Genomic DNA, 21,536 nt, shown 5'->3' with positions numbered 1-21,536 from the left:
GCCTCCTGGACCACGGCCTACAAGCCCGCAAACCACTGACATGATTTGTAACGCCGGCCGTGAAAGCCTCAATTGCTATGAGGTCGTGAAAACTTATACAAATGTTATTTCCCAAAAGAAAAATTTAACTTCAAAAAGAGGTAAAGTACCTTATTACTAATTTTGAACACTGTGAAATGGCAAAGAATCGTCCACCATATCTTAAGTTGAGCGAGCTAGGAAGCACAGTTCACTAATTGACGAAATTTAGGAAAACAAGTTGACGCGGAAAGTTAAGCCAAACAGGCTTAGATTAACTGTTTGTGGAGAAAGTTGCTGTAGATAGATGGTTTTAAAAACAGGACCATAACCCATTAGAGGAGAGATCCTCACTTGGACTATGTGTAAGTACGGTAGTATCCTGCTTCATGAATTTACCGAGCTCAGAACATTTTAAGCAAGCCTCGGACCTATGGGAGTAATGGAGTCCCACTCCCATTTGACAGGCGAGGGACTTCTTGGAAACAACTTGGCGAACGAAATGGAATTCGATGGGGAGCTATCATTATTAATGGGGCTTATGGAAGAAAGAATGTAGAACTGGCTGAGTCAACAAAGAGGATGCATCTGGGTGTGCTAGGAGTAAGTGATATTCGGGTAAGGGGAGATAACGAGGAGGAGATAGGAGATTATAAAGTGTACTTGACGGGTGTTAAAAATGGAAGGGCAGGGTGTGGGTAGGGCTGTTGAATACCATTGCACGCAATATAGTTTCTGTTAGGCACGTAAATGAGCGAATGATGTGGGTGGATTTGGCAGTTGGAGGAATTAGGACGAGAATGATTGTCTCAGTATATTCACCATGTGAGGATGCAGATGAGGATGAAGTTGACATGTTCTATGAAGCATTGAGTGACATCGTGGTCAGGGTCAACAGCAAGGACAGATAGTGCTAATGGGCGATTTCAATGCGAGAGTTGGAAATAGAACAGAAGGATACGAAAGGGTGATTGGTAAATGTGGGGAAGATATGGAAGCTAATGGGAATGGGAAGCGATTGCTGGACTTCTGTGCTAGTATGGGTTTAGCAGTTACGAATAACTTCTTCAAGCATAAGGCTATTCACCGCTACAAATGGGAGGCTAGGGGTACCAGATCCATAATAGACTATATCTTAACCGACTTTGAATTCAGGAAATCTGTTACGAATGTACGAGTTTTCCGGGGATTTTTTGATGATACAGACCACTATCTGATCTGTAGTGAACTAAGTATCTCTAGGCCTAGGGTAGAGAAAGTGAAATCTGTCTGCAAACGAATAAGGGTAGAAAATCTCCAGGACGAGGAAATTAGACAGAAGTACATGGATATGATTAGTGAGAAGTTTCGAACAGTAGACAGTAAGCAGGTTCAGGATGTAGAAAGAGAATTGGTGGCATACAGGGATCCTGTAGTAGAAACAGCAAGGGAATGCCTAGGAACAGCTGTGTGTAAAGATGGCAAAAGGCGAACATCTTGGTGGAATGATGAAGTGAGAGCAGCTTGTAAACGTAAAAAGAAGGCTTATCAGAAATGGCTCCAAACAAGGGCCGAGGCAGACAAGGACTTGTACGTAGATGAAAGAAACAGAGCGAAACAAATAGTTGTTGAATCCAAAAAGAAGTCATGGGAGATTTTGGTAACAACCTGGAAAGGCTAGGTCAAGCAGCAGGGAAACTTTTCTGAACAGTAATAAAGAATCTTAGGAAGGGAGGGAAAAAGGAAATGAACAGTGTTTTGGGTAATTCAGGTGAACTCATAATAGATCCCAGGGAATCACTGAAGAGGTGGAGGGAATGTTTTGAACATCTTCTCAATGTAAAAGGAAATCATCCTGGTAGTATTGCGAACACCCAAGCTCATGGGGAGGAGGAAAATGATGTTGGTGAAATTATGCTTGAGGAAGTGGAAAGGATGGTAAATAAACTCCATTGCCATAAAGCAGCAGGAATAGATGAAATTAGACCTGAAATGGTGAAGTATAGTGGGAATGGAGGAATGAAATGGCTTCACAGAGTAGTAAGATTAGCATGGAGTGTTGGTAAGGTACCTTCAGATTGGACAAAAGCAGTAATTGCACCTATCTATAAGCAAGTGAACAGGAAGGATTGCAACAACTATCGAGGTATCTAATTGATTAGCATACCAGGCAAAGTATTCACTGGCATCTTGGAAGGGAGCAGTAGTTGAGAAGAAGTTGGATAAAAACCAGTGTGGTTTAAGACCACAGAGGGGCTGTCAGGATCAGATTTTCAGTATGCGCACAGGTAACTGAAAAATGTTACGAGAGGAATAGACAGTTGTGTTTATGTTTCGTAGATCTAGAGAAAACATATGACAGGGTACCGAGGGAAAAGATGTTCGCTATACTGGGGTACTATGGAATTAAAGGTAGATTATTAAAATGAATCAAAGGCATTTATGTTGACGATTGGGCTTCAGTGAGAATTGATGGTAGAATGCGTTCTTGGTTCAGGGTACTTACAGGAGTTGGACAAGGATGTAGTCTTTCACCTTTGCTGTTCGTAGTTTACATGGATCATCTGCTGAAAGGTATAAAATGGCAGGGAGGTATTCAGTTAGGTGGAAATGTAGTAAGCAGTTTGGCCTATGCTGACGACTTGGTCTTAATGGCAGATTGTGCGGAAAGCCTGCAGTTTAATATCTTGGAACTTGAAAATAGGTGCAATGAATATGGTATGAAAATTAGCCCTTCGAAGACTAAATTGATGTTAGTCTGTAAGAAATTCAACAGAATTGAATGTCAGATTGGTGATACAAAGCTAGAACAGATCGTTAATTTCAAGTTTTTAGGTTGTGTGTTCTCCCAGGATGGTAATATATTAAGTGAGATTGAATCAAGGTGTAATAAAGCTAATGCAGTGAGCTCGCAGTTGCGATCAACAGTATTTTGTAAGAAGGAAGTTAGCTCCCAGACGAAACTATCTTTACACCAGTCTGTTTGCAGACCAACTTTGCTTTACGGGAGCGAAAGCTGTGTGGACTCAGGATATCTTATTCATAAGTTAGAAGTAACAGACATGAAAGTAGCGAGAATGATTGCTGGTACAACAGGTGGGAAAATGGCAGGAGGGTACTTGGAATGAGGAGATAAAAGCTAATTTAGGAATGAACTCGATGGATGAAGCTGTAGGCATAAACTATCTTCGGTGGTAGAGTCATGTGAGGTGAATGGAGGAGGATAGGTTACCTATATGGAGGGTAAGAGAAGTAGAGGGAGACCAAGATGACGATGGTTAGACTCAGTTTCTAACGATTTAAAGATAAGAGGTATAGATCTAAATGAGGCCACAGCACTAGTTGCAAATAGAGGACTGTGGTGACGTTTAGTAAATTCACAGAGGCTTGCAGACTGAACGCTGAAAGGCATAACAGTCTACAAACAATGATAATGTACTGTATGTATGTACACTGGAGTAAACTGAAGTTAAAGAAAGCCTCTAAAAGTTCCAGTGATAACTGCCTTTTTTAACAATTCTTAACTTCTCAGAAGCAGAAGAGCACCAGTAACAATTTGTTTACATTTTGATGTACAATTTTACACGAAGTTGCAGAGGTCCGAGTTCGAGCGTCGAAGACTGGACCGCAGATGCGGTGTCCTTAAACATTCGTCTGGCTGATGGACAATCGATGGCTGGTTAAAATGCCCTAAGCAGCTGAGCGTTGCTCAGTGTCCTCAAGTATAGGGCACAACCAAGGGACGGCTTGAGCTGGCTGTAGTCCATACGCAAGAGTGAGGTGCAGGTTTAAGTACTGTATGGCAGTAGGCGTAGCTATGGTAAACAAACTAAGTTTTCGTGAATTAGTCACGAATTTCTACTAATAAAAAAGTACGACTTATAGTTAACATTCTAATAAAGACATAGTGGTAGAATATATATGTGCGAATTTTAACAGGGAAATACGAATAAAAGATCATTTATGTGTGAATACCATCCAAAACGTCACGCGAGACATCGTAGCAATACGTAATGACCTCGCAATAAGTTTCAAAATAATAGGACCTTCCGGAATGGAGAAGTCACAAGACGAAACAGACGTAAATATAATGTCGAACGGGCTAAAGCAGCCCGTAAAGCAGTAAATGGTTAAAGTTATACCATGCATCTAAGAAAAGGACTTAAACGGCACTGTGACGTTTAAATATCAGTATTATTTCCCATTTTCACACCAGGCAAATGCTGCGGCTGTACCTTAATTAAGGCCACGGCCGCTTCCTTCCCACTCCTAGGCCTTTCCTATGCCATCGTCGCCATAAGACATATCTGTGTCGGTGCGACGTAAAGCCACTAGAAAAAAATATCAGTGTGCATAACTAACTAACTAACTAACTAACTAACTAACGTATATTGATGCGGATGATAATGATTCTTGTTTAAAGGGGCCTAACATCTAGGTCATCGGCCCCTAGCATATCTTCCCTCTGTTGTTCTACCTGCAGTGACTCGTACCGATTACTCCCAGACACATATCGAGAATTCTGATCCTGAATAGAGCCCTTAGCCTGCAAACTCTTTCCCCTTAGAACATTAGACCACCTGTCTTCTACATTTCCTCCTTTCCTTCCCATCCCTCTTTTACACCTACTGTATCCTGTACATTGTTTGAGGGAGGCCTACCTTCCTTCCTGTCTTCTGAGAGAATCCTAATTAATTCCCTCAAACTTTCCAACTCCTCCCTCACACTCAATGCCTCGCCACACCCACAGTTCCTACAATTGCACTCCTTAGCCAATCTTTACGGAAAAATGAAAATAAAAAGAAAAATATAATAACTTATTATGTGCAAACAAATGTGAGGAAAGAAAATTGTCTAGGATAGTACACAGAGATCACACGACAATAAGGTAATTGATATACTGTACTGCTACACTTCAATATTACTTAGTCGAACTCTATTTTTATCCTACAACATCCTAACAGGATAAAAACTGCCCTTAATTACTGAATACCGAAAGGAATACACAAGAATTACACAGTTCTAAACTGTAGTTAAGCCTGTCCTAATTACAACAACAGAATTCTAGTAAGAAAGTTTCTACGGATACCTCTACTATAATACACAAATATTTTACAATAATAGAATAAGCACGCTAATTTCTAATAAAATATTACTCGTACACTACTTTACAGTACACTACAATAAATTTAAACTACTTTCAGATGGATTCTAATTACAATACCGTATGTTACTACTAAGCAGAAAACAGAAATGAAAATTGCAGGTTTGAAATTTGCAAGAACTACTCAAAGATTACCAACAAAGCTAAATGCTTAGACAGATTATTATTAGTACTATGCTCTAATAGATACACACAAAAGATACATACACCAGATACACACGAATATAGCAGGCAAGATACGGTACTGTCTAAATATACTGTATCTACACTACAATTCTCAACTGAAAATGTGGTTATATTGGTACTGAAAATGTGGTTATATTGGTTTTTACCGCTGGTGGGTTACTATTATTTTCCCTACTACGCGGGATGAAGAATAAAAGCGTCCTTAAATGCTGAAAAATAAGAGGTTGTCTACAACAATTTTTGTCAAAACTACGCCGGGGGCTTGAACTGCAATATTTTTGGGATATAGGAATTTGATTATTGACTTTTACTCGATGAATAAACGAAGGTGCAAGATACAAAGTATGCCAGGAACTTAGACTACAAATTATTGGAATTATCTTAGGTTTATCTATAAATTTATGCTTTGTTCTAAAGACTCCGCGATTTCTTACCATATCTTCTGTGATGTTCATTTCTTGTAGGTGTTCCTTGTATCCAATTTATCTTGGAATTTTGTGAGTTTACATATTAAATAACTCTTTGATGAATCTGTTGTTGTCCATTCTGTAGATGTGTCCATAGAATTTCAAATGTCTCTTGCGAGCGAAAGTAGTAAACCTTTCTGTTAGACTGTAAAAGTTTGCAGTTCTCCTCTTGATCCAGATTCAATTTTCTTGCGTCGTCCTGTATTTTTTACTGAGAATTTTATGCTCTTACTTTTCAATTTCTGCGTTTCTAGAATAACTTCCTAAGATTATGGCTCCCGATGCGTATAGGGCTTCTGGCAGGACAACTGTTTTGAAGTGATTCTGTTTCGCGTTATGTGATGTCACTCTTTTGTTGTACGATAGTGTGTATGCCTTCTGGAGTTTGGTGGCTCTTTCCATGTTGGTCCAACTGTCCAATCCTGATGACTGAATGATTTCTCCGCAGTATTTGAAGGTTGGCACCTGCCAGATGGTCCCGTAGTCCGTATCTAGTCTAGTTTTCGTGCATTTTGACATTCCTATGGGTTTTCTCGTATTATATCTGGAGACCTGCCTTTGACGTTATCCTGTGTAATCTGTCTACGGGATACCTAGTTTCTTCTTCGTTCCTGGTGAGAATGAATAAATGGATGAATGAATAGGACACTCTTCTTTCCCAATCACGGATGACTGCCAACTAGGAGAGTATTCGTTTAGTTAAATCGTAAGTATTACATGCAGTTCTTTTTTGTTAGTAGGTACTACGAAATACCAGATAGACCTATATTGCAATTGATAAAGCGTTACAAGAAATAATTAAAATATAACTTATTTTTTCACAATTTTCTTTAGTTCGCATTGACACAGATAGATCTTATGGCGATGATGAGACATGAAAGGGCTAGGAGTTTGAAGTAAGTGGCCAATGCCTTCATTAAGGTACAGCTCCAACTACAGGGCTGTCGACAGTCGGGCCAACTCACACGGTACAATATAACTTACTAATACATATTATCCCATAAATATTACTTGGATGTATCTTAAAAGGTGGGCTGATGACCTAGATGTTATGTCCATTGAAACAACAAGCATCGTCATCATCTTTAAAAAGTGTTTTTTTCTAGAATTAACCTAAACTAAACCTTCTCATGTACAGGTTTACTAGGTATTAACTACATGTATTTTGTTTTCGCCTTCTTTACATTTCTTTTCCCATTTTCCTCTTATGAAATGAAATTCCGTTTGGCCACCCGAGAGGCCTGGTGCAGGTCTTTTGAGTTAACGCCTGTAGGTGACCTGCGCGTCGTGATGAGGATGAAATGATGATGAATACGGCACATACACCCAGTCCCCGTGCCAGGGAAATAAACTAATTATGGTTAAAATTCCCGACCCTGCCGGGACCCCTTTGACCAGAGGCCCGCACGCTAACCATTTAGCCATGGAGACGGGTATTCCTCTTATAATATAACATAATTGTTCTTTTCTTTCTGGTTTCTTCCGTTCTCTATTTAATATCTTAACAAGAGTGTAAAGTTCAGGTTTATTTTTCAGTTTTACCTGTCTCTTTCCCAACTATACGTTTCTCATTTTCTTGTTTCTTTAGTCTTTTAGCAGATGTGCCACTTCCATATCTGTATTTCATAAAATGCTTTGATCTCCGTTTTTTCTATTATGACTTTATTCTTGTATACTCTCGTCAAGTACCAAATTATCCCTCTCATTTTCCTTTTTGTGATCATTTCAGTCCTTATTGCCATATTTTACAAAATTCTACTAGTATCCTCTAGCTGTTACATGTTGCCCTTATTGTTTATCTTTCTATGTCTTCCACTTTTTGGACAGCCTTCTTATATAATCTCCTGTCATCCATTGATAAATTTCTTCCCGGTAGTGCCCCAATCCTATGACGTTTGGCAGCTTCTTCCCTCCATCCACCCCTCATTTCAATGTTTAACTTGGTGCTGATACGATATATCTATAATTCTACCTCCTGCCACTGCTTTAGCTTCAACTAATACTCAAGTATTCTTTTCACAAGATCTGCCTGAATATTCCCTTCGCACATCATTCTCACTCCACTCAGGGCCGTAACGTTAAGACCCGCAGGGTCTGCAGTGCAGGTGGACCCGGGCCTTTAAAGGGCCCCGTAGACTCCTCGCATAATAATAATAATAATAATAATAATAATAATAATAATAATAATAATAATAATAATAATAATAATAATATATCTAGCCTAATGTCCCTCTGCAAAGAAAATGGTTCGGGCAGTTTTTTAGAATCAGTCTAAATGTTTATTTTGCAATTGGTACACAGAGAAATTGCCATTTGGCACAGCTCTGAACAGTGGTTGCCCTCGTCGTTTCTCGCAACACCGTGACACGTTCCTCAGAGGAGAGCTGCACCAAATTATTTTAAAATAATTACAGCAATGAAGATTGATACCAAATATCATGAAAACTGATACTTTCTTGATGTGTAGAGCCTCTGAGATCGTATTATGCACAAATTTTGCTGAGCATTTAACTTTTATCACACATTTATTAGACAACAGTGTATAATGCTAATAGGAAATAAATGGGTGCCCGCAAGGGGGGGCGCTTGCCCGCCCTGGAATTCTAAAAAGGTTGATGTTCAATTGTTGAATATCATACCAGAGTATTTCATAAACTCAACTTACTGACAGTCATTTTTAGCATCTGTTATAACCGGAAATTTCTGTAAACAATTTAATGTTGCTGACGTTATATTGGTTTTTATATTCAAGAAAATTGTTAATGTGCTGGAAAAGATCCTGCGGGCGCCCATGGTAGTAAAACTCAGTCAGTTCAGTTTCGAACGAGCTCTCTTTGCGCGAAGGCTATCAGTTTTGCTGTTTGTTATTTTATAAACTACATTTGAACAGTTTTTGATTTAATTTTGTTTGTATATTTTGTTGCAGTCGAATAAATTATTAGAACTGAGACTTTAGGATCGGTAGTACGAACAACTAAGTGGTGAATGGTTCAGCAGTTCAGCCGTTAAACCGCGGAGGCAGCCAAATAAAACATATTAAACTTATTTTTAATAGTCTTACCATAGTGAATAATACCTTTGTTTATATACATTGACAATATATTGCATAATACTTACCTGCTGTAATTAAATTTATGTTAGATATTCGTAGGTTTGAAATCTTATTTGAAGGGGCCAGAATTTTTATTTTGGTAGGCGGGCCCAAATCACATTCCTTACACCCCTGACTCCACTATTTATAGTACAACTTGGCAATCATATAGATATTTTGGCAAATTTACTTATGACTACATCTAATTCCATCACTTACTTCCCAAATTTCTGCTCCATACAATAGCTTTGCTTTAACTACGGAATTATTTCTGAACTTTATATTCGAAGAACCGGACATTGCAGAAGTAAAATTATGAAGGAATATTCGGAAAATATTTAAATAATCGAATACCTTGTTAAGGTATACCTTACCTTGGACCCGAAATGGTTTTCTTCTTTTCCATACAACGAGAGTTCAAACACAAGCAGTGTTTGTAAAATCCATTTGCACTCTGTAGCAGAAAATTCAGCTTAGAATAACTTCTCAGATGGACAGTGCGAGCGTACCAGAAGACAGGACGAACATTTAACCAATCCAAAATGTAATCGCCCGTGGAAACAGTTGCCAGTCAACGGGAGACCTAAAATTGAGTTTCTAAAATATTGGAATTGATACACTAATACATTAATACACTAGCAAGGTACCCGTGCTTCGCTACGGCTATAAACTTAAAATTATTATTCAAAGTTTTACATTTTGGAGAGTCCACTGTCAGTTAAGCTTGTAAAATACGCCCTCAGTTCGTACGTCAAACGGTTTTGGAGGAATGATTATTTATTTTCTGATCTAACACTCATTTGAACCCCCTACGGAAGAATTTGAATGTTTAAAACCCTATCTTATTTATAATAATGGATGTTAAAGCGACCAACCTGTGAAATTTTGATTTTGTACGTCGAACAGTAATGGAAGAATAAACACATTTTTAAGGGGGGAATGATTTAAATATTTATTATAATCTAGGATATAGAAGACCAACCTTCATTTTTAAAAAAATTAGTGCATGAAATGGTTTCGGAAGAATGGATATTGTGTTCTTAAGAGCGGAGAGATATTTTGAAGTATACGATATTTTACACATAGGACATAAAAGAACACCCTTCTCGTAAAATTACAACTTTGTACGTCAAAGGGTTTTGGAGGGATGAATAATATCGTTTACAGAACTAACCTCATTTAACACTTTAGGGTAGGAACGTTATAAATATTTCCTATTTCACACCTAGGATTTGGAATTGTAATTTTGTCTTCGTACGTTAAACCGTTTTGTGGGAAGGAATGAATATATTTTTGTTTTCGAATCTTAAACCCCATATAACTCTATGTGCTGTTAAATTTGTTTCAAACCTTCTGTTATTTAACACTTAGGATATCATTTGCAATTTTAACTTCATAATTCAAACGGTTTCATATAAATGCATATTTTTGTCATCATTCCTTACCCTCCAGTCAAAACCTCCTTAGGGGTGATTGTTTCAAGTCCACTTCTACTTGTGTCCTCATAAAAATAATTCAACTTCTTTTATACCCCCTTAAGTTGATTCCAACCCCTCTTCCCCGCCACAAAATGCGTGTGTCTTTTTTAAAGGAAATTCCAAATACCAATTTTCTCGTCCGTAACACCCTTCATTTTCGAGATATAAGTATCCTCAAACAAAGAATTCAATTCATTTTCCCCCTCCCCTTAATTGGATTTTCCGAAAACAAAATAATACGCATTTCTTTATGTTTGAAGAAGATTCCAAATACGAATTTTCACGTCTGTATCATTTTCAGTTTTTGAGATATACTTATCCTCATAAAAGGAATTCAACCCCTTTTACAGTGCTTTTTACAACCCCAAACCCCTTAAGTGTTTTTTCCGAAACAAAAAATACGCGTTAATTTATTTTTAAAATAATTTTCACGTCTGGAATATGTGGCAAGCTTTTTAGATATACTGTAGATATGCTCACTTTAAAAATTCACCACCTTTAACACTTCCCGTTAAGTGGATTTTCAGGAAACAAATTATGCGTGTTCCTTTACTTTTACAGACGATTCCAAATACCAATTTTCACGTCTGTAACACCTTCAGTATTTGATACATAAGTATCCTCATAAAAATAATTCAAAACTTTCTTCAGATCTTTTCACACACCACACCCCCTTTAGTGGATTTTCCGAAAACAAAAGAATACGCGTTCATTTTTAAAGAAGATTCCAAATACAAATTGTCATACCTTTAACATCTTCCGTTTTTGAGATATAAGTATCCTCATAAAAAGTGTTCAACCCATTTTTCAGTCCTTTTTCAACCCGCCTAAATTACTTTTCCAAAAACAAAAATACGTGTTTCTTTAGTTTTAAAGGAGATTTCCACGTCTGTAATATTTTCAATTTTGAAGATGCCAGTATTTTAATAAAAATAATTCAACCCCATTCCCAGTCGTTTTACCCCCTTTCCCCACTTAAGTGCTTTTTCAGAAAACAAAAAATACATGTTTCTTTATTTTTAAAGTAGATTTCGAATACCGATTGTCACGTCTGTAATATCTTCTGTTTTGGAGATACAAGCATCCTAATAAAAATAATTTAACCCATTTTCATTTTGTCGAAAACAAAAGAAATACGTGTTACTTTATTTCTAAAAGATTAGAAATACCAGTTTTCACGTCTGTAATATGTTCAGTTTTTGAGATATACTATAGATATGCTCATTTTAAAATTCGCCCCCTTTAACACTTCCCCTCAAGTGGATTTTCAGAAAACAGATTATTCTTGTTCCTTTACTTTTATGGGAGACTCCAAATACCAATTTTCACGCCTGTAACATGTTAAGTTTTTTGGATATACCACAGATATACTCATTTTAAAAATGTATCCCATTGTCACTCTTGCCAAAATAAAAAAATACTTGTTTCTTTATTTTTAAAGGATATTCCAAATACCAATTTCCACATCTATCACAAAAAGGTATTCATCATAAAAGGTATTCAACCCCTTTTACACCTTTTTTCACACCCCTTAAGAGGATTTTCTGAAAACAAAAAGTACATGTTCCCTTATTTTTAAAGAAGAGTCCAAGTACCAATTTTCACCTCTTTAAACTGTTAAGTTTTTGAGATATAGATAGTATACACTCATTTTAAAAAGTAACCCCCCCCCCCCTTTACACCTACTTAGCGACGGAATATCCAAAAATCCTCCCTTAGTGACCACCTGCATTGTATTATAAATGTATCCTCAAAATTTAATGTCTTTATGCTCAGTAGTTTATGCTCGGCGATGATGAATCAGTCAGTCAGTCAGTCAGGACATGTTATTTTATATAGAGGGAGTTAACAAAAACATTTTCTGTTTGTTCCGCTGTTTCTGAAGACGAAGAAAATTTCAATTCGTATACTTTTTGAAGGTGTCGAATTATCTTCTCTGCGTTATTTTAAGGGTATAAAATAATAAAAATGAAGGAACATTCCATTGAAAAGATTTCTTGCACGCCCGGCACGGGGTATCATTTCGACAAATTTCTCTCTCTGAAATCAAAACGAGAATAGCTCTTATCTTCAGCGGAGCTACAAATATTTTGAAGTGCCAGTCGACGTGGTGTTGTAGGTCATCTTAACATACGAATGAAGTAAAGCACTTCAGTGAAGCACTGATCCCCACTCACCTCTGTAATTTGTGGTGCAGGAGACGTTGACGTAACGTTCAAATGTAAAGAAGTCACAGAACAGTGCCTATGATAAGAGTACCTACAGACTGTCAAGTGTGTTAGGTGAGTTTAAAGCAGACATATTTATGGCAAGAGATTGTAATTCACCGTCGAATATCCGTATAATACAACTTGATTTACTAACGTTGTAAAAGAATACGCTTCTGCTTCCACTTTGCTCTCAGATAGCGAGAAGTTCGTAGCGTGCATCTTTTTTTTTTTTTTTTTTTTTTTGCGTGTATTACATTAGAGGGACTGCAGGATGGAGTACAGATCTAAAAGGACAGTTGCTAGTTTCCTAGTTTGTGACATTTGTGATACTGGACGTGCCTGAAGACCTGTAGGATGACCGCTGTTAGCGGGGGATACACCGAGGTGCCGGTCATAGCACCAGCCACCGTCGAGGAACAGCCACTCCTCAAAGTGTACAAGAGAAGATGGGTGATGCTCGCCATATTTATGGTCTACTCGATGGGCAACTCCTCGCAGTGGTTAGAGTATGCCAGTATTACTAATGTAGTCACCAAGTTCTATAATGTCAGCAGCTATGCTGTTGACTGGACAGCCATCGTTTTTATGTTTGTCTACAGCCCTCTGGTATTCCCAGCTTCGTACCTAGTAAACAAAATAGTGAGTTCTTCACCTTTACACTACTTATAGTGTGAACGTTTTGTAATACGAATTTACGAATTCCTAACATATCTTGTGATTGTTGTTTCATCTCTTTAGGTGCCTAGGGACATTGCGGTGTCATATCCCTGTGTTATCTCCAGTAGAGTGGCATTATCGAGTTCATCTCTATGGACTTAATAAGACGTCCATTTGAAGCTTTCAACATACGAAGTCTGTTCAACCGAACTTTGAAAATATCGCTCAAATGCGAAGTATTATCGGTTTACGATAAGTGGCGCTATGTAGTAGAATCCTTCCAAAGTAATTAGACATTTGCCAGGCATTTCTAGAAAAAAAATGTTCTCGTTCAGCAACTTTATTGTGCGAGTGCATTGAGCATGTGTTGCGATTGTCGAGAAGTCTACGTATTACGAGCTTCTGCTTCACACTAGGGACAGCGTTTGCGGAGATGTGGAAAACATTCTCCGAGACCGGAAAGAGCATAACAAATCAGGTCGAACGTGAAAGTGTTGTCTTTCATTAAATGCACCATTCCTTCTTAAGGGTAAAACGGTGATTTGCTAGTTTTATCTCGAAGTCTTCAGACATTTGAGAGAATGTGTCAGAAGAAACAATTCCTTGAGCCTCCATCATGACAACACACCAGCTTAAGCATCGCTATTGAATCGTGAATTTTTGATGAACACGAAGACAATTGTAATTCCCCATCCACCCTATTTATCTGACCTAACCCCGTCAGACTTTTCCTACTTCCTAAACAGAAGACCATCCTAAGTGGATGACGATTTCAGTCACTTGAAGAGATCAAACTGAAATCGCAGGCAGGGGAAACGTCATTGGAGACGTTGTGTTAATAGAGGAGGAGAATACAAAATTAACTAGGCTGCAGATAAGCCCTCTAATGAGTTATTTTCAAAGTTCGGTTAATGTTCTTAGCAGGCTTCGTAATGTACTCATGATTTAACTATTTCATTTTATATTGTTTCTGCTGTTGGCTTCCTGTTACCAAATTTGGATTTAATCCGGCTGATGTCGGTGGCATATGACCATGTTGTTTGCTTCGTACGCGTTAATGTTTTGCTGTAGGACACAACTTTGACACTCTGGCGACTGTTAAGATCGTTTGTGGTTTGGAATAAACGTTGAACAACTACACTTTTAATTGACTGAACACTGATTTTTAACAACTCATAGGCTATAGCCCACTTTGCATTCACACTCTTGAACTTATTTTTATCTCACCTTTCTCTGCAATTACAATTGCATCTAGGCCTATAATTATTAATGTTCATTTTTTACTACTTAAACAATCTGTAAATGTGCATGGAGCTTGAAGAAAGGTGAAAATTAGCATTTCCAAGACTAAAGTAACGTCAATTTTGAAGAAATCTAAATGGATAGGATATCAGGTAGGGTAAATCATTTCAAGCGGTGTATTCACCTAGGATGGTACGGTAGTGTAGTAAATGAAACAGAGTGCGGAGTTATTGCAGTGAGTTCACGGTAACAACCAACCAGTAGCGTAGCCACGATCGACCAATTGGGAGGGGGGGGGGGGTTCTACTTACAATATGATGATAGAACATAATTAAGGTGCTTGTGCGTGTGTGGTGCGCGCTCGCATAAGCGCTGTAATAACTAAACTGATAACATTGAATTATGTTGATATTCCGATTTGCAATACCGATACACTACAAAAATTGTGCATTAAAATACAGAGCAAGAACAATAGATCAAGGTCAACAGTTTTACAGCGAATGTTATGTTCAGATTATAATCTAAAATACGACTTTCGAGACGTCTTAGAAAACAAATCCAAGAGATCTGTTGGTTTTACAACTATGTCTCCGTGAAAGTTCTAAAGAGCAAATCCACTGAGTCGACTTTCACTTGTTTATTATCAGTTTCTGTTTATTTCCTTTTGAAAAAATTATCATGTTCTGAGCCCCGGTACCCCCCCCCCCCCCCAGACTCTTGGCTACGCCCCTGTGACCAACGAAATTATCCTGCTTTCAGACTGACGTTGCTGAACAGGTGCACTCAGAATATCTTACCCATAAGTTTGGGGGGGGGGGGGGGGAACAAACACGAGAGTAGTGAAAATGACTGCTGGTACGAACATGAGGATATTCGGCATAATGCTATACAGGATGTTATTGAAATAAAGTACGGTATGTCATTTGAACTGGTCGCAAAAATGCATGGTTTTCACCACAAAATTTATATTATTAAAAGATTTCATAAACTAAGTGAAGACTGCAAGTGCGAGTTATGTAAAAGACAGTGTGATCGATACCATGTCGGACAGTGTAAGAAGAGATCAGTAGCTTTAAATAAGTTCTGTTTAGATTGAAATATAATGCAAACCTTCTAAGGCCATTCGACCTATTAGATGGACGTACCTTATTTCAGTTACATTCGATATACTGTAGACTAAGTTAGGAATTAACTTTATGGCTGTAGCTCTGCGTACGAGCTAGCTTCATAGGTACCTATGAATAATGGTCTCGGCCAGAGGGACCAAGGCGGCAATAGGTGACTCAGGATTTAATTCTAGAGGCAGTGGTAGCTCGTGAAGTTTCGTATAGGAGATCACGTTACGGTTTAAATATGGACATGGATAATATAGGTTTACAAATGGAAGTATAAACAATAAAAGGCAATGTGCCAAAACACAACTAGCTTACCTTATCGATTTCTATGTCAGATCAACCCTTCTTTCCTTAGCTGTAGCAAATCATAGCCTCTCTGTTGACACTGTACTTCTACTTGAAGAGAAACACCTTTCTCTTACCACAGCAGTCATTGGTTCACTGGTATGGCTGTAGTATTACTTTCAACAATAGCACATCCGGATATACAAGTCAGTAAACAGTGTAGCTATTTTTTTTCTGTTTCTTTTTTTCAGGGAGCGACCTGCTATCCTCCTCGGCCACTCTTTGCTTGTGACCGAGGCTCTCTAATTACAGCAGGCCTCTTCCCCAAGAAACAGTCAGTGGCAACGTTTGGAGACCATGTACTTTAAACGTTTGCTATACGATCATATGGGGGTTGTGACCGGGAGCTGATATTTACGATTTTACACTCTATCCTGAAGCCAGATTTCGCAGTTTAGAAGCAATAGACACCTTCCTTATGAGGAAACCACAAAAACCGATGGCGGTACCATAATGAGGCTTACTAGCCAAGATAATGAGTGAACTAGTTCGTCCATGCTTTCCTTACTGATTCAGACACGACTCTATGACGCACATCCAGACGCACTAATTGTGCTCTGAATGTCATCACTCAGCACCGTCCATACCTCAGTAGCTTACATACTGCCACAGCCAAAAATGAGACTGAGGTCTGAGACTTCAGTGAAAACCACATTTTGCTCTGGCCTATGACAAAAGACAGATGCAAAACTACTGCATCCATCAAGAAATAGCTACACAGGATGATAGCGGCGCAGAGATGGGATGGCGCAATATGTTTTATTAATTTATTTATTATATTACTAGCACTTGTACCCGTCCTTCGCACGGGAATTTGCAATGGATTACAAGTTTCCTTCATGAATTTATGGGAAGTTACATGCTTCGCATTCACTCGTTTAATACGGCATGTTCCTCCGAAAGCATGTGGCACCAACGTGATATACAATTAAGCTGAACGAAGTCGAGACAGAATGAGGTCGATTTCAGAATTTACTATACGGTACAGTTCCTGGTGCGAAGTTGTGTGAAATTCTCCCTGCTTTTCAGTTACATATTTGTGTTTCTTTGACCACTGGCGTTGCGCTGTGACATAACAATCATGAAACCCATCGTTGATGATATCTCCCTTATTAAAATTGCTCTTCAGCTCTTCCTGTAAACCCATCTTGAAGTGACATGCACTAAGTGTTCTACGGGACTTGGACTAAAAATCCAATTTTTCGTAAGCAACTCCGTTATTATCCGTCGTACGATAAATGCGTATACGGGGAAATAACACATTCTCAAACGTTTGTTATCCTACAGTCTTTTGATGGACCTAATGTTAACGAAGATATTTGAGAATAATCTTCCTATAAACCCTAACTTCATATACACTTGATGACACAATCCTCAATGAGTAGATTCCATATACGTAGTTTAACTAAAATATGTCCTGCAATTTTCCAGTTTTAGGAACACAAACAGACAGATAACCAGGCAGACAGACTAACACCAAAAAGAAAAAATCCGTTAGATGATCAGTATCAGGTATGAAACAAATAATTATAACGAAATTTTGCTCATATAATGATTGTACAGACACGCGAGCCTTATGATTTTATCTACCGGTATGTAGAAGATGATGGTGATGATAATAATAATAATCATATAGGAATTCTCATGTTTCTTCGGTGTTCAATTACATTATGTGGGATTAATATCCAAGTCGAGTCAATTATAGATTGACCTTACAGTCTCTATCATCGCAAAAGATGTCTTCCCAGAACTGATCACACAGTTGACGAAATAAATGCCAGTAGTTCATCTCGCCTTGCCTCAACATAATTTGATACGATTAAAAAGGGACAGACAGTTCTTTTAGAGGAGTTTTTTCTACGGAAATCCTCGCTTGTCATTCTAAACCAGCGACACGATTACCTTGCTCGTTGTCGACTGGTTATAGCAACCTCAATGATAATATTGTGTATCCAGCACGGCTTATAGCGATCTTCAGCTCCTTTACATGCGGCCAGCCAGTGGTTTCGAATGTACAATTATAGGATCTCAGAGACTGTATGAAATGTTCAAAGTTGGTATGTGTCTCATTTGGTAGAGAAATTTGAGATTCTGATGACTGAACAATGGGTTCCAATCAATTTTACCATGGAAATAGGAAATTCCTTCTGATTCGTGCTTACATTTAAGATCTACTTTGAGATGCTGAACGTAATCAGTGAGGTTATATGGTAATGAACTTTGCTGTCTTTCACCAAGGTCTTCTGCCTCAGTTCGATGGTATTTGAAGAGCAGTCGCTCGTGTAAACCTGGAATTCTGCAAAGGTCGTGTCGGTAGATCTACCTGAACATAAATGAACTCTTGCGGCACAAAATATCCGGTTCCTCGGCGTCCTCGGAAACCTTAGGATGTGAAAAATCGTTAATAAAAGCAACCCCAGATTCCCAAGTTTTACAATGACATTCTCTTTGCGAGTTGAACCTAGCCTGTTATCAGCATCGCTCTCCAAATGTCTTCCTAATTCTGGCCGCATTCAAGCCGGCCTCACGTTCAGAAGCATTCTCAGACGCCCTAGACGTGGACTGGTATTTGTAAGCTATAAACGACGATTTTCCAAGGGCAGCTTGTTTTTAGTGGACATAGTAAAAGGCACCAACTCTTAAAAGTGTCACAATATATCCATCGACTCTAAATAAGTCCCTGTTAACGGTGCGTTATGCGACTTAATCAGCAACATCATATACTGTGAAGGAAAAACATGCACGAAGTAAATAGTGCGTAATATCACTCAAAGAAAGGAGCCTGCAGGTTCCGGGATTAGCACTCCCTTACGTACGGAGAAATTAAGGCAGTTAAGAAAATTGAAAATAATTGAAGATAGGATAATATCTGAGGACAACCGAATAGGACAAATATGTAAATATCATGTGGATGTATTTAAAAAAAGGAACTGTCCCTCACTAAATTCAGATCGTATGAGTAACGGTTTTTTGAAAGTGGTAATAAAGGAGATATTTAGGCGCACTGCATGTTAAGTATTCAGATAAGATGACTTATGGTGTTATTACTTAAGCCTGAGGAGGCAAGGGAGAGACAATAAAATAATTGAGAAAACGGAACTAGAGGAGAAGTATAGTAGACATGATTTCAAATACCAGAAAAAACTTACAGTATGAAATAATGGGCTACACTCCGCGATTGTGTTCAAATATTAACAACCATGCTTAACACTATTCCAGTACGACTGTAACCTCCAAAGGTATTCCGAAAATATCCCCCAGAATGGCAGCTTGACACCTATCTCGCCTTGAACCCAATGAACAACTAAGTGTTTACACGAATAATGACTAAAATGTAATTAGGTACGTTACTACCCTCCTGGCTAGCAGATTGAGGCGTTGCCATGGCAACCGGTAGACTTGTTGCCGGTCTGCGAGGGCGTTCGTCATTTGCAGCAAAACATAAAACCAGTAGAAGAAGAGTAAGCGAAATTATGTACAGAAGAAAAATTAAAATTAAAAGCCGTTTCACATATAGTCTTCAGATTTGGAAGAAAATCAGTAGTGAATAAGAAAACATTAAATAACTCTTTTTCGTCTTCCTATAAGCCCCAGTCTATTAAGTGATTTTTAAATCATACGTGGATCAAAACCTTTTCTTGGATGAGGAGATTCTAAATATGAAGTTTGATCGAAATCTTTCTAGCCGTTTCTCCATGATGGAGCAACCAAACAGATAAACATAGAGGCACACAAGCGTATAGACACGAAAATTAAAAGGCACTAAAGTGGACTAAGTCGGATAAATATCTCTAAAATAGCGAAATAAACTAAGTCACAGACAGCGGACACCTACAAGTTTATCTATATACATTATATTACAGACAGTGGACCCACTACATATTTAATATTTATATATACATACGTGAAGCTCTTCATTTAATGTAGCGGTAATGCTTTTTGCGTACACCACATTCGTCGTTCTGTTACCGTGAGCAAAAACGAAGAGTGATTTACTGCTACGAGCACGGGAGCAGGATGCAGTGGTGCCGGAAGGCCAAGGACGGAGTCGGAAACCTATCTGGTAAGGCGGAGCGCACGCAGTCTGAAACCTATTCCCCTTTAAATTAACTAAAATTTCTTTGTTTTATAATATTTTAATGTTTTAAATCTCCCACAGTATTTCAAAGACCAATAGTGAAGAACTTCTGTATCAAATCACTACTACCAACTCTATTTCTACTTACACTGCTTCATCAAATCTCTGGAATGTGTGATATTGAATATTACCTATTTTAAATTTCTAAACGTGGCAGAACTTTTAATTTTTAAATCAAAAGAAAAAATACTAGCCGTTTTCAGTAGTATCGTTTCTTGTTTTCTTTCTTTCTTTCTTTCTTTCTTTCTTTATTTCTTTCGTTTTGTTTTATTCCTTGATCCCGCTTGTGTCGGTTTTTGCTTCTGGAAGTCTTGATTCTTGATCAAGTATATACAAAATTTACTTTAATAAACAGCAGATGTCTATTTCACGATGATGAAGAAGACCTTGTCAGTTATTTTAACAAACGGACTGACTGTAAGGAATCTGGAGAATCTACTCACAAAAAATAAGTTAGAGATGATGGCCACGTGGTTATTGTATGTGATTTAAGTTCAGATGCCAGCAGTAGTTCTACCTGTGCAGCATATGAAAGCGAAATTTTGCCTTCATATCCTAAACGTCTTGAATACATACCCTTGGCTAGTTATTGAAGATCAGAAAATTTGCTGTATGGTTGTCCAAAGGGATTGGTATTCAGTTTGGATGTTGAAAGAGAATCAGAGCTCTATATTTTAAAAGAATGGGAAAATACTCAGGTTACGTGTTATGGAAGCAAGAAAGGGGAAGAAAATACTTTTAATCATAAAAGGCCCAGGGAAAGAGAACAATCTTAGATAAAGTTAACCTTGCAGAGAAGCAGCAATTGCAGCACCTTATTGGTCAACAGCTCAGTACACTGCATGCAGATACCAATAAGGTTTTTAGTACAGCATGCAGTTCAGCTAAATGTTGCATTTCACATGATAAAACAAATGCTCTGACTTAATAGATCTACAGGTAGTGAACTGGAAAAGGGTATAGGCCTCCAGAGTCCTACATCAGCCTCCAGCATAATTAGTTGTATTAATATTATGCGATAAAATAGCTGCAGCTGATTCTAAATTGTCGGTTATTATAGATGAATCGACAAAAATATCATAAAAAATACCTTTAATAATATATATCCGTGCATATTTCACTGGTTATGAAACAATAATATTTTTCTTGAAATTGCTATAGAGTAATTGGAGTCTGCTTCTTCTGAGGGTGTAGTGAATACCTTTGTTAACTGATTATATTCTAGTGGCCTCTCACATGAATTTTTAGCAAAACATTTGATTGGTGTATGTAAAGATGGTGCGAGTTCTATGACGGCTAAAAATCTGGTGTGCTACACTAGTGTCCAAATGTTAAGCATAATCACTAAACGAGGTCATACCGTCTGACAGGAATATCAGGCGGATTGCTGAACAAACTGAAGCTGAATTACACACCATGTGTCACACAACTTGTCCAAAAAAACAG

At 38.0% G+C, this 21,536-nt stretch overlaps 1 protein-coding gene across 1 annotated transcript in view; it reads left to right on the top strand.

Moving 5' to 3' along the window:
* Positions 1-12,828: 12,828 nt before the first annotated feature.
* Positions 12,829-21,536, top strand: part of LOC136866245 (heme transporter FLVCR2) — a 100,973-nt gene continuing 92,265 nt past the window's right edge. Inside the window, exon 1 of the mRNA XM_067143041.2 lies at positions 12,829-13,232. Within this exon, the coding sequence (XP_066999142.2) occupies positions 12,948-13,232 (285 nt within the window). The 5' untranslated portion in view covers positions 12,829-12,947. The remainder of the gene's footprint in view (positions 13,233-21,536) is intronic.

The sequence above is a fragment of the Anabrus simplex genome, chromosome 3 (genome assembly GCF_040414725.1).
Source record: "Anabrus simplex isolate iqAnaSimp1 chromosome 3, ASM4041472v1, whole genome shotgun sequence".
Taxonomy (NCBI): Eukaryota; Metazoa; Arthropoda; class Insecta; order Orthoptera; family Tettigoniidae; genus Anabrus; species Anabrus simplex.
The sequence above is the reverse complement of the archived record's forward strand: the minus strand, read 5'-3'. Positions and strand labels throughout refer to the sequence as shown.